General features: G+C 26.5%; 3 protein-coding genes across 5 annotated transcripts; 1 reads left to right on the top strand and 2 right to left on the bottom strand.

Moving 5' to 3' along the window:
- Positions 1 to 769: 769 nt before the first annotated feature.
- Bma-dhhc-11 (Uncharacterized protein) lies at positions 770 to 3,661 on the bottom strand (the record flags this gene model as incomplete). The annotated part of the gene is made up of 5 exons (XM_043079963.1): positions 770 to 976; positions 1,607 to 1,659; positions 2,464 to 2,576; positions 2,930 to 3,031; positions 3,354 to 3,661. 5 exons carry the CDS (start codon positions 3,659 to 3,661, stop codon positions 770 to 772), a joined length of 783 nt encoding a protein of 260 aa, XP_042935897.1.
- A 2,253-nt stretch (positions 3,662 to 5,914) lies between these two features.
- On the bottom strand, positions 5,915 to 12,557 carry Bma-frm-4 (Ferm domain (protein4.1-ezrin-radixin-moesin) family protein 4-like; the record flags this gene model as incomplete). Of its 3 annotated transcripts, XM_043079960.1 has the most annotated exons (16): positions 5,915 to 6,028; positions 6,325 to 6,693; positions 7,618 to 7,668; positions 8,316 to 8,446; positions 8,755 to 8,975; positions 9,117 to 9,268; positions 9,432 to 9,473; positions 9,670 to 9,769; positions 10,121 to 10,209; positions 10,329 to 10,416; positions 10,594 to 10,714; positions 10,817 to 10,914; positions 11,314 to 11,389; positions 11,526 to 11,568; positions 11,774 to 11,878; positions 12,417 to 12,557. In XM_043079960.1, 16 exons carry the CDS (start codon positions 12,555 to 12,557, stop codon positions 5,915 to 5,917), a joined length of 1,941 nt encoding a protein of 646 aa, XP_042935894.1. The 3 variants fall into 3 exon arrangements, with proteins under 3 accessions (XP_042935894.1, XP_042935895.1, XP_042935896.1); XM_043079961.1 differs by lacking the exon at positions 7,618 to 7,668; XM_043079962.1 differs by lacking the exons at positions 7,618 to 7,668; positions 8,316 to 8,446; positions 8,755 to 8,975; ... (9 more) ...; positions 11,774 to 11,878; positions 12,417 to 12,557 and having other exon boundaries at positions 6,325 to 6,672.
- A 419-nt stretch (positions 12,558 to 12,976) lies between these two features.
- On the top strand, positions 12,977 to 13,574 carry Bm1405 (Uncharacterized protein; the record flags this gene model as incomplete). Its single annotated transcript, XM_043079959.1, has 2 exons — positions 12,977 to 13,028; positions 13,441 to 13,574. 2 exons carry the CDS (start codon positions 12,977 to 12,979, stop codon positions 13,572 to 13,574), a joined length of 186 nt encoding a protein of 61 aa, XP_042935893.1.
- Between the last annotated feature and the right edge of the window lie 4,795 nt (positions 13,575 to 18,369).

Raw genomic sequence — 18,369 nt, 5'->3', positions numbered from 1 at the left:
TCAGTCTTTGTCACATTGTACATTCACCGCCATCATTTAATGCCCTGTAAATTTCACATTTGCATTTCACTCACTCAAAAATGTTCGTTTCACCGAAGACATCATAACGATTTGTATTTAAGATGAAAAATCAATCGTCTAAAATTAAGTTAAAAGTGAAATAACTTTAAAGCGATACTTGTTGACCACTTCTATACAAACATTTTTTGTTATCATTGGCGCATTTGTCGTGATAATATATGCATAGTTGAAGAGAAGTAATAAAGAATGAAATTTTTTAAAGAATCATTTGAAATTATTACAATCTATTACAAATGCAAGGCAATCTATTAGTTGTGAGATTTGTTTGAAATATGTGAAAAGACAGATAATATTTATTTCATGAAAGAAACAAATTGTTGTTAAGCTCAGCTTATCAAATCTATAATGAAGAAAAAAAAAATGTGATAAAGTTGACATGGATAAAGTATAAACTTAAAAATCATTTAAAAAAATAAATAAATATTAAAAAAAAAATTTTAAATGTCATATATTAAAATTATAAAATTAAAAAAAGCACTATATTAAAATTTAAAAATGCTCAGGAACTAATCACAATTCAACAAGAAATTTTATTCAATTGTTTCATTTCGGAAATAATAAAATTGAAATTCATTTGTGAATTTTTTTTTCCTCTTTTTGCTTTCTTTCATTTTATTCAAGTATTTATTATAAAGGACAATCATAAAGGATAAATAAAATGAAATGAGTATTAATTCTAAATTCTAAATTATTTGAGTTCATTATTAGTGAAATTTTCTTGAAATGTAAAAGAGACATATGGATTATCAATGTTCGAATCATGAATAGCTCTTGATTTAATAACACCTAATTTGGAACAGGTTTTCTCGAGTGGAATTAAACCAGGTATTGTATTAACATTTAATGATAGATTCTTCTCTTGTTGTTGTTGTTGCTGTTGCTGTTGCTGATTATTCTAAATAAAAATGTAAATTAATTATGCAAAAATTAAATTAGTGAAAAGTTTTTATCTCTTCTTGAACTTATTTTTCAAAAAAAAAAAAAAAAAATAATTTTTTATAGATGCAAAATAAAATAACAATTGTATAAAATATCATTTATAAAATATCAAACAAAATATTATTTATAGATAAAATATCAAATTTTGTTTTAATAATTATATATATTGTTGTGTAGCACAAAAAAGAAAAGAGAAAAAAAAAAACAAAAAAATCATATTTATTTACTTATATTATAAAAAAAAACAAGAAATTATATTTATTTATTTATATTATATAAAAAAACAAAAAATCATATTTATTTATTTATTTATTTATATTATATGAAATCAATATTTATTCTCTATTGTTTATCTTTTGTTTATTGTATGGAAAAGTGAAAAAAAAGAAAAAACAAGTATCAAAGTTAAATTTTATTTTGCAATTTTTTCACTTCTTCATGTAAACAAGTAAAAGTAAAAACAATGATAAATAACAACAAAAAAAAAAACAAACAAACAAATCAAAAAAAAAAAAAAAACTTTTCATGTTGAATTATATTATAATGATCAATTGATTATTGTTATTTTAATTGAAAATAAACATACCATGCATCTTCTATTAATTCGTATGAAATGATATGTTGTCATGCCACGTCGCCCTACAAATAAATAAATAAATTTTATTATAAAACAATTTAAAAAAAAAGAATAAATTGTTCTTTATAATTATCATTTCAATTATCTACCTTTTTTTAAAAAACAAATATATATATATATATTCTTAAAAAATTATATTCTTTCTAAAAGATATACTTTTTTTTTTTTGATTTTGTTTTTTTGGAATAAAATAATTATATTTAGTAATATTATTTAGTAAAATAATTAATCCTTAAATGACTAACATAATTTGTAATGAAAATAGAGTAAATGTGCGCACATAATAGCAACCGTAGAATATAAAATACTAGCAGCAAAGCATAGACTTTGCCATAATAATAATTTTATTGGTAATTTATCTGAAATGTAAAAAAAAAAAAAAATTTTTTTTTATTTTACTTTTTTCTTTTTTTTTTTTTTTTTTTTTTTTTTTTTTTTTTTTTACATCAAATATTATAAATATTGCAGTTTCAACTTTTTAACTTACTAATTCTTTCACTTTTATTACAATAAACCCACATATCATTTAATATACCTACCTTAGGTAGGTATATTATTTATTTAACATACCCGCACATTATTTAACATACCCGCACATCATTTAATATATCCACATATCATTTAATATAACTACCTATTACTTAATATACCCACATATTATTTAATATACCCACACATCACTTAATATACCCACATATCATTTAATATACTTACATATCATTTAATATACCTACCTATTATTTAATATACCCAAAACACTCAGATTTCATTAGGAAAACAATAAATTCCTGATTAAATAAAATTACCTGCATGTGGAAGTAATCCAATACTGATAAATGATATCACTATAAGGATAAGCAGACATGTTGATATGAGAGCTGATATAAAACATACTGATAACACTAACAATAAAAATAATCTAAAAATGCTAATACAAATTTACGAAATATTTCATTTTGCTAACAATAAAATGAGAAAATTTAGCGAATAAATTTTAGAAAATAAATTCAACAATCATTCTTAATGTTTTTTTTCATTAAATTCAAAAAAAAAAAGAGGAATTTTTAACTCAAACAAATCATAAATAAAAAGACATTTGCAAGAAGAGTTAAAAAAATACCAATAAAAAAAAAAAAAAAAAAATTGATAAAAACTCTTATTTTACATTCTCTTCCTCTTTGCTTCATACAAAAAAAAAAAAGAAAATGAAAAATAAAAATTATTCTTAAGAAATGAACAAAAACAAATTTTTTTTTTTTTGCGGAAACTAACCTATAATTTACCGCACCAATGCAATTATTAAGCCATTTGCAATGATGATCAAATCCAGATATACATTTGTTACATTGACGACAATGCTTACAAGTGGAATCTCTAAAATTCATTTTTCAATTATAAATTTATGAATGCAAAAAAAAAAAAAAAAGAACAAATAATATTTCATTCTTATTTACTTAATAGTAGATTATTAGGTAAATTAAGCACATATATACAATTGCGCTTAATTATGCAACATCTTATTGCGCCCTATTTTATCATAGCATGTAGATAATATGCTAGTAAGTGGAATATTTTAACAGATATATTATAATTCATTTATAAAATAAAATTATAACCTATAATATCTATCTATCTATCTATCTAAAAAATAAAAAAGTGAACATTAATTTTAAAGAGTAAATATAAATTTACTAACACATTAATTAAACAAATATTGCAGAAGAGATTCTCGATAACATGCTCATGTTTGCTAGCATCAAAATATGCTGGTGCTTGATTTTTTTGCAAATTGCTTACTGCTGGATCGATGTATGTTAATATAATAATTTGTAGTATAAGCCATATTGTCCCAATAAAAACAGCAATAGGCGCGTATAATACATGCAAAGGTATGAGCAAAAATGCAGTACTGGAAGCTATTATGGGTATTGTTACCCAAAAAAATAATTGTAAAAATGACGGTGGCCAAGTAAAACCATTATGTCGTCGCCGTTGTGATTCCATTTTTTATTTTTTGTTTTTTTGTTTTTTTTTTTTTTTTTTTTTTTTTACCGCATTGAGATCATTTAGAAATTAGCGCAAAATTGACGCTAGAAAATGATAAACAAATTATGCAAATATCGTAATTCAGATAATATTAATATATGCCATAAATAAATAATCATTGTAATTTATTAAATTTGACTTGTAAATTGGACTGAAATAAAAAATGAATTAAAATATAATTGTGGCTACGCATTAATTAAACTTTATCTTATGCAAAAGTAAATTTTAAATTAGCAGTATTAGCATTTTGAAATTATTTTTTATTATATATATATGAATATACTGTTCATAACATTAGTACTATCAAAATTAACAAATTTAAAAGGAAAAAAAATACTAACAAAATTTGTAACTAAAATATGTAAGAAATAGTAATATTAAACTTTTAACAAATCAAAATGAAAAAAATCAAAAATAATAAATTAAATTTTTAGATATATTGATATCATAGCAGTAAAATGATGCCTCGTTTCTAATTTATATGAAGAAAAAAAATGAATATGTTGTCATGGTGATTAGAAAAAGACCTTCCTCCTCTATTATGTCATATTTATGTGACAACTTCTATACTTCACACGACAATATATTCCCTGCCATCCCATTAATATCATCAATAATATTTGATTTGTCAGAACAAATTGATTACTTCCTAATATTATTTCATTCCTATCTTAATTATTTGAAAAAAAAAACAAAAAACAAAAAGCAAAATTTAGTATTGTGCAAGAAAAATAAGAAAAAAAGATTTTTTTAAAATGTAATTTGATAAATTCAGACAAAAAAAAAAAAAATAGGAAATAAAGATTTTGTTAACGTAAACAATTATTTTACCTAAAATTGTTTTTTTTTTTTTTAATATATATATATGAGTAATCATTCAAGTATAATTTGATATGTATTCTAGAAAGAAATATTATTGTTTAAAATTTTACTTTACTTTTTAATTAGCAGTAACATTCCTAGCAGTGCTAAAATTTTCATACTTTAAATAACAATCAGATTTGTACTTTCATTTTTGTTAAATTATGCTCGAAATGCATATTTGAAGCATTGATAATTTATTTTTTGAATTTAACACAGTAAAAAGTTATACTTTCAACGCTTGGAAAAAAACAATGGCTAATATATCAAACAGATAGGCAAATAACTTGCATTTGGTATTAGATTTATGGTAAATTTCAAAGGGTAAATCATTCCTCACTTACTTTATTTTTATATTTTGAGCCTAATTGAGCATTTTGAGCTTAATTGGCTTTAACTTATCTCACCATTACCAATACAAAAAATTTCAAATCTCGTTTTGTAGCAATCTACTATTGATCAGAGAATAATTAATTCTTCGTCTGATATCTTCTAAGTCTTAAATTTAAGTTTTAATATTAATTTTAATTCAGGCAGTCTTATGACTAATAAAAAACAAAAAACGGTTTTCGAGGCTTTCATGAAAATAATAAAACAAAAAAGAAAATTTGAAAAAAGAAAATTTTTCATAAATTATCAAATGTTTGTGCATACAATAAATCATTTATTTATAATTCATATTAAGGTTGTTGCAACCGAAATAAGCACAATCAGGAGCAATTGCACGGATTACAGTTTTCAATAAAGATTTGAAAAAAAAAAATGGAAAAGTCTTAACTGCAATGAAATAAATCCTTAAACTCCCAATATCAATTACGACTAAAAGAAAATGAACTTATGCGGTAAGGACATTAAACATTTTAATATTGCAGTGCAATCATTTTGCACCAGAAGACGGACTCAGAAGATTAACATCAAAAGTTTATCATAGTTAAGTGAGAGGTGAACTTAAAAAATGTGCCTAGGCTTGTAGAAAGTTAAACTGTTAAAAAACTAACCCAACAAATTGACAGTAAACAAAAAAAACTGTTCTAATTAACGATGAAAACTGTAGCAGTGAGACAGAAAGGCTCAGCAAGAATATTTCAGGAAATAGTCAAAGCAAAAATATGCAAATTTTGCAAATAAATGAGAAATCCCATCTTTATCACCATAAAAGACAAACAAAACAACGTTTTGCCTAAATAAATATCAATAAATTTCGTTATAAAATCAAAAGCTTACTTAACTAATTTGCGATTTAAATATTTCTCTCATCTTAAAAGAAAAAATGAGCTAAATAATGAAGGATGATTGAAAAAAAAAACATTAAATTCGATAATTAACATGAAAAAAAAAATCTCCAAATATTCAGTGGCGTCCTAAGCGAACATACAAAGCTAAAATGTAGTGTCGCAGTGGTTCATAGAATATGTGCCTCACTGAATCCAAAGCTGGTATAGAATTTAACCATGGTGAATCGTGCTAAAAAAAAAAGACAGACTTCATTACAAAATCGGAATAAAGTTTATGAAAAGAAAAGAAGGAAAAATATTTCACTATGCTATCTATTCAATAATAATAAAGAAAAAAAAAGAGCTAAAGAATGTCTGAAATTTGATAAGTGGACAAATCAAATAAATTCAGAACTACTTTAATGATCAATTTATCACATTAATGATGAACTTATACCACCTAATCAATTCTATAATTATGGCTTCCATTCTTCACAAGTAATGTATTTGAAAATTAGTAAAGTTTGTAGTAAAACAACAACATACCTCAAATAGTGAGATAGCAACAGCAATTAATAGAAGCCAAAATAGCAGTAATGAGAAGAATATTTTAGCAGCAGATACAGTAATCGAATTGTTAGGATGTCGTCTTGTAATAACTCCTAATTTCTCATTATTTATTAAATGTTGAGAGGTTGTAGCATAGTTATTATGATCATATTCTAATGATTTTTCAACACTTTCATATCTATTAATATCACATTCAACATTATTTGTTTTCGTCATCGTTGTCGTTATGTTATCAGGACCAGAATTTCCAGTAGGTGTGCTAATGTGTAATGGCTTTACCGCATTTAACATCTGTTCAAAAGAATCGTTAACTGGCGACTGCATTCCAGAATGAGAAGTACCAAACTGCAATTATACCATAAAATTCAAATACAATAATTTTCATTAACAAAAAAAAAAAAAAAAATCACTGATGGCTGCTTAAGCATTTGTGTATCACTATAAAATTCATCGTTATTGTGATTTTTTTTTTTTTTATCAAGCATGACAATACCAAAGTGAAATAAAGAAAAAACTACTCAAAATATTTCCCAATCATTTTTTATCTTTATAAGAATAAAAAATTTTAATGATATTTTTTTTTTTATCCAGAAATTTGCGATGATTTTTTTTTTCTTGTTTTTTTGGAAACTATTTTGCTACGAGAAGTAAAGTAACTTATTTTAAATAACCAACAATTTCCATTTAACAATAATGTTTTGGTGCTCTCAGCACAAAGCGATTAATAATAAAAATTATTGAATTTATATTAACATGTAGTCCAAGGGAAAAAAGAAAAAAAGAACTAAAAACAACAACAGACCATGCATTAATAATTTGCCTATTAATTTTTGAAAACTTCAAACAACTATCTCTTTTTTTTTTTCAAGATTTATGAAAAAATTTAAGACAATTTTTTTTTTTTTTACAAAGATAAAACAAAGAATTTCAGTATTCTTTCAAATCTTTTTTTTTTTTGTCCCAATATATCCTCTCAAAAATTTATAGGCCTCTTCTGATTCCATCTCAAAACGTTCCTAAACTTTCATATAATAACTTTAGTACAGAAACACACACACACACACAGACACAGACACACCTGCACAAACATTACTACAACATATTATCAAAAGCGATTAGTCCAACTGTCAACACAAAAACAAGTTATATCACAATAAAACACAAAGTTGATAGTTAATGCATAAAGCAGTCTATCAAAACAAAAGAAAGCATTAATTAGGCTATTAAAAGAAAAAAGGAACAAATGTCACATGATTGATTTTATCATACCGTCTCTGAAGATAATGGTTCTTTCCGCACAAGATGTATAGTAAATGTTGTCTGAAATGGAACAAACAAAATTCAAGCCCTATACGGGAAGCTCCCAAATGAATTTTTTTGTAACCCAAATTCCACATATAATTAATTAATTGTTAATAACTTTTACATTCATCCACATTAGCACAAGTTGATCAATTGAAATCACATAGCAATAATTGAAACATTGAAAGCAAAAAATGATATATAATTTTTATTAACTAATTTCACTGATACTTTTCTATGCTATCACAATAAAACGCTATACATCAGTATTTCTTCAAATGAAAATGCTGAAATTAATAGTCCTCGTTTAATCTTCCATAAAATTTCATAACTTTAAATCCCTTACTCTATCATTCACATTAAAAAAAGTCATCAATTACACTGGAAAGATTTCTCCTTTTCCAACTAATTCTCACATGAAATTCATGAAAAAAGAATTGAAATTCATAGCACTGTCTACTGGAATTAAGAAGAAAAAAAATACACTGTTAGTTTTAAAGAAGCAAAAATCAAAAAAATTTAAAGAAAATTTTAATGGTAAATTATAGATGAAATAGTGAGAACACACATTTCTAATATGAATATAAAACTGGAATGAAGGTGAATAACATATACTACCAAATTAATAGCATTTTCGGAAGCGACAGTCTCGGGACTTGACCTACCGTATTTTCGGAACTAGAGGAAGCGATAGTGGTTGAAGTTTCGGCGATCGGCAATAAATCCACTTCAGTCATCCCATCATTGTTTGAAGCTATTTTTATTGCATTTTCTTCCTCCACATTTTCAAGTATCACTGGAAAACTCTAAATATAAAATCACTCCCAAAAATCTCATATTTTTGTTTTCTGTAAAACTTATGCGAAGATGCATTTCGTGTCCTCATTTAAACCAACAAGATTTAAAGAAAAGAAGTTAAAAAAAAAAAACCTATGATACAGCTGTTAGAAAAAAATCATGATATTGTTACTGAATGACACAAAATTCATATGAATATTAACAAAACAAGTATAATCACTAAAGATGCATTGTTAAGAGATAATGATTATCTCTTCCGATCAATTTTATTCATGGAATATAACCACAAAAATATCAACCATTTACCTTCAGAGACTTTCTCACCGTTATGAACAACTGATAGTGAGTTGTAGTTATTACTGGTATTGCAAACAGGTTGTCGCGGTGACTGGCGAAGCAATGGATATCTGGTAAATCTTGGTTGAGGACCATCGCGTTTGCTATGTCCTTCTACTTCAATTTCATGAAGGACTCTTGATGTCGGAAAACGAAATGTTGAACCACGAGTCAACAAGGGTATACGCGGTCTATAAGCAGTATTTCAATTTATTTATCCATCACTTTCGTAATCAACCATTAAATGTCTAAAATATCTGGCTCACACTAATGTTAAAGAAATATTTAGTTTACACTAATTCCAAAGATTTGAAGAGAAATTAAAAGCTAACTTTGAAAATTTTGGTTTAATATGCTTGGCGTCATTTTCAGTAAAAAAAGCTTGCTGTGACAAAATATGACGCCAAAGATGTTTCGCAAACATGGCTGATGGACAGTGGAATTTCAGAGCACCTGTTGTTTTATTATGGAACTTGATAAATCCCTGAAAATTAAAAAAGGTAATAGCATTATTATAAGCAATAAAATGAAAAAAAAATCAAACTTTAAAAATTAAATCCACATATTGTAGAGTTACTTCCATATTCTATCAAATTATGAAATACATTCAACTACAGATAGAATAAAGATTTCAAACTAACACGTACATTTCTTATACTGGAAGTGGATTTCAATGTATCCGTTGTATGCTAAAAAGAGTGAACTGAATCGTTAAGCAATATAGCGTTATTAAAATTTGAGAGATATTTATCTTCATTTTTGTTTACTCTTTATAGATTCTTTTTTTTGTAAATTTATTTTTTATTTTCTAGAAATTGATTCGAACTGAAACAATTTGTTGAGATAAAGCATTCATCTATTTAGGAAAACTTCTACAAAACGTACTTCATCATCCTCAGAGGACGATAAGTAAGGCGATACGTAAGATGACACCGGTGTTATAATAATTTCTTTTCCAACATAATCCACTTTTTCCAGTTCATTCCTAGAAATGAATCAATAATACATAATTATTCAGACTTTTCTATTGCTAAATGCAGCTGGATAAAATATGTAAAAAAAACTTAAACTCTACATATATATATATATATATATATGAAATGACAGTTCAATAAACGTTTTTGTTCAAGTCTTTTTCGAAAACATCAGCAAAATATTAAATAAATTTTAATAATTTTTAATTTTAATAACTAAATTAAATCAAAAGTATACTTGAATGAAAATTAGCAATTAGTTCAATTCCATTCCTATATTTTTCCTATAACCGTGTAATTCATGTTTTCATAATCATGTAATCGTAAGAAGAGACTAGTCTAATTATCGAGATAAAACAAACCATGTGATGTGATGGATCATTCGACTGATATGGTAAATGTAGATACCACGATGTGTAACACCGATATACATTGTCTGTTTTTGCTTACTCTAAAAAACAGCTAATGTTTCAGCAATTATTTACATACGAAGAGAAATTAAAAAACTCAGAAACTAAAACTTAGATCCAACAATTAAAGAAGTAACGATAACTTCAATGAATCATTTACCGTGACAGTATATGGATCAAATCCGTAAGTGTCTAATTTGGATGCTCGTTTCAAAAATTCCATTTCCGCTTCTGCCGGAGTGAGTCCTCTGTATAAGAAAATTGATCAAAAGTTATTAAAAAAAAAAGGCAATAAATGTAATTTACTATGTAAAATTAAATTTAACAAATTAGAATTTTCTGTCTTAATTCAGATTTAAAAGCTTAAACTATCAACAAGAGGGAGCAACCCAAAATGCATGCATAATGTAACAGGAAAAACTAACTTGAATAATTTATGAGATTCCGCGATCTTTTCCTCAAGTTTTTCGGTTTGTTTTAAAAGTAACTTGTATTCAGCTACATAATTTTTTGGTCTCTCTTCTGCATCATAATCACCGATTATGGCTAAAAGTTGAGAAAGTTGAAATTGACCAGAAGAGAAGAACAGAAATCATATCTTTCTTGAAATAATACACTAGATTTTAAATTAGAGGAAAAAAAACAAACATTGCAGAGCCAGCGCACTCAATACAGCTGCTTCATTCTGAGAACAGTACAAACGTCCATGAAGGAGATCTCTTTGTAGCTGCACAAATAACATATACCTTTAGAGAAAGTATTTGTTATTAGAAGAAGCATACAAAATTAATTTAAATTCATCTTAGGCAGATTCTTCCAGTACTCTTATCACAGGAAGAACGCTAAAAATAGAGTTGAAATTGAGGCAACTGAAGAATGCATTTGAATATTACATTAATATTTAAATATATGTACTAAATTAAGATATAAGAAAATGAAGTAATACTTGATTAATAATTATTTGGAAAGTTAGATAATGATAAATAAAATAATTTGAGAAATATTTTTTTTCTCTTTGTAAAGTCATGCAATATGGTGAACAAAATAAATTATTCATGTGTTTAAATCGCAAGAAGAAACCCAAATAACGATAAGTCTGTAAAAAATCAAATATAATGTATGGTTAAAGGATTTTCATAACTTACCGAGTTATCTCTTCCTTCAAGACACTCACATCAGACGGATAGAATCTCACACGAAATCGCAAAGCCACATTAGGACCTTGAAAATTTTTGGATTAGATTTTATGAAAATTTCAAATGCATTAAACTTCATTATGATTTATTTCGTTATTCTTTTCATTACCATATCTTTGACCAATGAACAAATGAATAGTGAAACAAACAAAAGGGATCACCTCGTACTTGTTTATATATTGGTTTGTTGAGATCCATCCAGTACTAAAATACATTACTCCGTCATTGAAAAGAAATAATGCAAGAAACATTAGCTGCAGATAAAAGGTAACAGAAATTTGTGGAAATTCGAAAATTTCACAACTTTTAAACAGAAAATTGTCCAAGAAATTTTTGACGAAAATTACGTTATGTACAAATAGAAATTAATGAAGGAGAAAATAGCTCAATTTAAATTTAACTGACATACCCTGTGTCTACTAAAGTCCTGAAATCGCAGACCAAAGTAGTCCTTCTCAACAATATTCAAATATTCGCATATATAGTCTAATATAACTTGGGCGTTCGATGTTTTCTGAAATAAAAGATCTTATATTTTTCTATTATGAGTTCATACATTATCATCGTGATAATTTAGCAAACTGATCTGACATTACTATCTAACTTAAATTGCTAAATTTAAAGGAAGCTTCACAGATCAAAAATCAGCAACGCAGTTTAGTGATTTGCATATTTCAATTTAAAACAGTTTGTTCTACATCATCTAAATTAATACAAGCCATTTCCTCTCTTACAAATTTATTCACAGTTATTTTCATATTAAGTTTTCAATTTACTTTGTAGACAATATATCTTAAAATGGGGCGTATTCCATATGTATAAAACTAAAAATCACCATGACTGCTTCAAAATTTCTACACTTCTGCTGTGATATCAGTCACGCTTATCTTAGAAATTGAAATTCACTAACAAAATAATGTCGCTTTCGAATGAATTTTTTTTTTTTTTTTTTTTTGTGATTATTTAAAGCACCACAAAATCAAAACAGACTTGTTGTTAATTTGAACTCATTCAAGCACTACCACTAAAATATTTCAGAAACGATGACAGACCTTGAATTCTTGACAAATCGTTTCGTTATCATCCAATAGTTGCACTGTTGTTTTATAATCTCTGGCTGAAATAAGGCTTGTACGGGCACTAATACGGCCTATAAATGATGTTGGTATCACAGCTGTTTCATTCACTGGCATCTTTCTAGCCGTATCGCTTTCGATGGTGGTTTGATGCTTCCTTTCACATCCAGTAGTACAGCAGGCAACTGATAGCAACCTTGGTGACATTTTTTAGAAGTTATTATAGTATTAAAAATTTAGCAAGTAAGCAAATAATAGATGTCACTGTAGGAAAGAAAGTAGGACCACGTCGCAAACTGTTAACAATTGAGCAATAATTTCTTGCACTCTGTACATAAGAGAAGAATAAATGAATTGTGGGAAGGCACAATGATTCAAACATGAAAAATTTGTTAGGTACAGCAACGACACAACAATATCAGTGCAAAAAAGCTACACCAGCAATGGTATTGCTGACAGAAATAATTTTAAGATAAAAACAAAAATAATACGAAAAGAGCATCAATTTTAATGTTTGACAGTAAAAGAAACAAAATATGGAAAAAGAGAAATGTTTACTTGCTGAAGTGTACATGAAAGGAAAAGAAAGTAAGGAAAATTTTGATATGATTCATGTAAAAAAAATTTGTGTTTTTTTAAATACCTAAAAATATAAACTAGCAAATTTACCAATGAATAATAGCAATGATGGGCAAAAATTGTATACTAAGGATGAAGTGAATGAAATAATAAAACCTATATTATTAATACTAATTATTATTATTATTATTACTCTTTTTGCTATAATAGCATATATATATATATATATATATATATATAATATGCTAACTTCAGAAAATGAATTTGCATTTTAAAACAAAACAACCCTAAAGCATTTCGTTAAAACTACAGTTTGGCATATAAACAATAAACATAAACAGTATTTCAAAAGAATTTTGCGCACTATCATAGAAGAGAATAATATTACACATAATATGATCAGTAATATAATAATTAATAGACAACACATTATCATCATCATCATCATCATCATCAACTATCCTGAACTATACCTATAGTGTGGGAATAGAACTGGTCTTTTCACTTAAGAGTTGCACTTGCTGTAATCAACAGCAAAGAGACTTTTGTGAGTAACGAATTTCGGGGAAATGCATAGCAGAAAGAAAATAGAACAATAAATCATTTTAGCAATAAATCAATGTACCAAGTAAACAATAACAACAACAACATTAATTTGAATAGTACGTAATATTAAGAGTTGGCAAAAGAGAAATTACTAAGAATGGAAAAAAAATAAATAAATAAAAAAATCAATTCAATGTGCAACATCACTAGTAATACCACTATCAATAATAACTCTCTATCTATCCAACCAACCAACCATTCATCCTTTCAGGCATTTCATTTCTTTTCATATTGCCTCACAACTCACAACAAGCCTGTTCCAATGAATCCATATCTTCATTCTTTGCCAATTGCAAAACTTCTAATCTCCTTCTCGAGAGTCTGTCTATGCATTCCTCAGTCTAACATTAGCATCACGTCATTATTTCAAGTTGTTATTTCAACTACTTTGATATAAAAAAAAAAAATTTCCCAAACAATTGTTTGATTTCAAAGAAAAAAAAAAAATTTCATAAGCCAAAAAATTCCAGTCTAACACTAGTCATAGAGAAATGATTGGAAATATTATCGCATTAACTCTTATGCTTTTTTTTTTTTTTATCAATAAAGACCCAATATAAAATTAAAACTTTTTGTGAATAGTGCAAAAATTATACTCTTTTAACATATTTATTATCACTATTATTATCAAAAAAAAAAACATACTTTCTTATCAGTACCCATCAATTATTTTAGCCAAATCATTGCTGCTATTATTGTTGAAAAGACAAATTGTCATTATCGGGAACCTACCGCATATTCTTTATAGAAATAAAAAAAAAAACCAAAATAAAAAATGTTAATACCAATTTTCATAGAATTGATTATTCCAATATACCACCTGTCATAAAAATCAATTGGTTTCTAGTTCTTAAAAAAAATGCTCTTCTTCAATACAACAAATTACCAATGTAATGTTATTTTAATGTGAGCAACTTTTAACAGGTAAAAACTACCCCAAAATTATTTTACACAACTGATAAATGTTGGTAAAAAAAAAGAAATTTTTAAAACAAACTTCCAACATATTCTGTCATTTCCCTCAGAGATGGATCAAAAATTTCCTCAATTACAAACAAACAATTTCAACATTCACATAGTTCAAGAAATGTCATCATTTCCGCTCAATTGCCCAATATAACCCATTTGTAATTGCCAAAAAAAAAAAAAAAAAGACATCAATCGAACAATGAAATGTGCGATATAATAAAAAAAAAAAAGAAAAAACGAACATCAGTAAAATTAATTTCTCTTACAAATTGAAAAATTTATTAATTTCATTTTATACAGGAAGTCTTTCACGTGTTCACAAAACGTGTTGTAAAGAATTTTCTTTCATTCAATGGTATAAGTCAAGGAAGTAATGTCAACGATCAATCAAAAAACTAGGAGCCGAATTAAGATGTCGAACTTTACCACTAATAAAATCTCTTCAAACAACTTATCACAGTGCTACATTGGTGTAATAAATTGGGAAAAATAATCATATTTTGTACTGTTAAACAAATCAAAACTCCTTCAATTATCATATCAATTGCTATTTATTTACAAATTTCAGCAATTTTAATCTCATTTAGAAAATCTAAATAAAAAGCAGTAGTTTAAATCAACCTCAAAAATATTAAAAAATTACACTATGAACTGTGCATTTGTGCGCGCAAAAGTTTTCTTTAATGAACATTGATAAAATCGTTGATGGATTACTATTTTCGAAAAGTTCAACTATTATCAATTAATTTAGAAGTAAAAAATAGGATAGAATACACTAATTTTTGAAAAGTTCAAAAAGTAAAGCATATTGAAATAACTGATGAAAAATGCAAAATTCAAACTTTTCGGACAACTAATGTCAATTAATGTTGAAATAAAATAGGGCAGAAAACATTAATTACAACTGCTTTTCGAGAATACAATTCACTAAAGCGGCGCAGAATTTGCACGCAACAATGCTTTATGATAAATTTCAAAATACATTTAAAATTAATGCCTTGCCCAACTAAAACTCTCTCATAATAAATTAAAATGCATACTTGATAAAATTAGATGTAACTGGAAATACAAGTTGAGAGATTAATGAATACCATATTAGAAGTTAGTCTGTTGAGATTCAAATATATAAACCGGTATTGGCAGAGATTCATATTTGCAAAAATTTCACCTCGTTAAACTCATTAATTTTGCTTCATTAAGGTATATTTCAATGAAAAAAAATTTTTGACATTTCAATAAAAAAATTATTTTATATATATTGTATAGAATTTTTTACACGGACCTGATAAGCTCCTTTTAATTCTCCTTTATTTCTTCAAGAAACCCTGAAAAAAAAAATGCCAAAAAAGAAATTTCAAAGCAAAAATTAATTTTAAAGCATTAAAATTTTTGCTTTGAAAACCTTAAATCTATTAGAATAAATCTTAAGAACAATTCATCACTTCTACAGCGCCGCTATTAAGAAAAAATATATATCTTTGACGAAAGTGTTAATCAACCTTCATGAAGCATTTGCTAAGTACTAGTAACTTTCAAAACAAAACAGCATGACTGAATATTAATCAAATATTTTTTAGTGCTTAAATTATTGAGAGATAATAATTAATTCTGTCATACTTAATCAGCATCAGATACCTTTATCGTCGTCTCAGTATGAAGCTATTGATCTTATCAATTCTAATCAAAATTTAAAATTTCGCATATGTAGGTGTAGCAAAACAATGTGTACGCATTACAGCTGATATTACTTCTTTGGAACTAAACAAACACAAATATTTAAAATTCAGCAACAATTTTACTGCTCCTTACATGTTTACATAGTTTCAATAAGACCTTTGATATCTATTCCATCATTTATCTACCATCCTACAAAATGTATCTTCCAAATATTTCACTTAGTTCAACAAGAATGTAATGCAATATGACCTTCACATTTATTTAAAATTAAGGTCATCAGTCAGATGAACAAAATACAGAAAATTTTTCTCCACACATTGTTAATTAATTGAATTGGAAAAAAAAGAAAAAAAAAAACACTCCAAGTGAAATTCTTTTTTTATGCAATCATAATTCTGTTTCTAGATATAACGATTCAAACAATTTGCAAAAAAACATTGATAAGTGAGAAGGAGAAAACTGATACGAATAGAAAGTGTGGAACAAATAGCAAACCATTTAGCCAAATGTTTTGAAATTTGAGAGATAAGTGGAATGGAAAAAACTGATAAGAAATTATAACGCAGACAAATCAGAAATAACAATACTGAAAGGAGAATAGTTGAGAGATATCAAATGATTTAGTGAAGAAAAGAGGAAATGAACAGTGGTAGTGGCAAGCAAATGTGGCACAAAATATGCAACCACTTAACTTAACTATTTCGAATTTAAGAGATTAAATAAATCAAATAAAAAGTGGCAGTGAAATTCATTCATTCATTCAAGGCATTTTAATGAAATTCAGAGTAAAATTTTTTTTTTTTTTTCGATTAGTCTTTCGGTGTTAGTAGGCCGTGGGAAGGTTCACTTTAGTGAATGGAATCTAGAGTAAGCCTTCCCTTATTGAAAATTTCAAACTCAATTAGTGAACGAAATATCCAGAAAATCATGCTGATGCGTTTATTTAAGCACTCTGCAGTCTAAGCTCTTTTCATGATATCATCACAATTCACTTGTTTTGAAAGACAAAAGCGCAAAAAATGTGCAATAGCGCAAGAATTTCAATAGATACACATCTCCAGTGCAGCTCAAAATAATGAATACAATATTGTCGTATTAATTGTTAGTACATTTTTCTTAGCAGACATGAAAGAACGATTTAAAAATTTCCACTAAATATTGTAGCAACGGATATACTCTCAATAATCATTAAATTACAACTGTGACAAAAATAAAATAAATTAGAAGTGTTAAAGGCAGGAAGAAATGTGTTATTCTTATTTCCCTCGCTATAATAACAAAAACAAAAACACTGACAGTGCGAATATGTGCACCTGCGAGATTCAAATTCTTTTTTTTTTTTTTTTTTTTCAATCGATTTTCAAAATGCAAATATGTGAAAACTGCATATATGGAAATGTTTCAGAGTTAATTCAATAAATACTATCAATGAGAAGTAATATCCTTCCTAGCACTTCTTACTTACTCTTATTTTACATATCAATACGAGCATTACTTTTTGCAGATGGAAAGTTTTAAATGTTTCAGAGTTAATTCAATAAATACTATCAATGAGAAGTAATATCCTTCCTAGCACTTCTTACTTACTCTTATTTTACATATCAGTACGAACATTACTCTTAGCAGATGGAAAGTTTCACGGACTATTTTAACTTATCATTTATTAAAGATGCACTAAAAGAGACTTTGAAAAATCAAAGCTATGATACAAAAAAAATGCATCCTAAACTTTCGCATCCTTATATATATAACATATAAATACGTACGTTCACGCATTTAACACACGTGCTAATACGCATACGCATAACACACACACACACAAACACGCAAACACGCACACAACACACGTGTGAAAGAGCAAGGCCGTCATTTATGACTATAGCAGCACAATATCACCAATTCATTAAAATCATTAAATGTCAAAAATTCATTAAATAAAGTGAGCAGATGGGTTAGCGAATTGAGGGATGGCTTTCTTTTTTTTTTTTTTTTGTGTGTGTGTGTAAATAAGAAAAAAAGATGATCAATAAGAAGTGATTGATTAATTGATTTATTGCCTATAGTTATTCAGAGATAGCAAAAATAGGAATCAAAAAGT

Source organism: Brugia malayi (assembly GCF_000002995.4).
Source record: "Brugia malayi strain FR3 genome assembly, contig: Bm_v4_Chr3_scaffold_001, whole genome shotgun sequence".
Classification (NCBI taxonomy): domain Eukaryota; kingdom Metazoa; phylum Nematoda; class Chromadorea; order Rhabditida; family Onchocercidae; genus Brugia; species Brugia malayi.
This window is presented reverse-complemented; position numbering and strand designations above follow the sequence as displayed.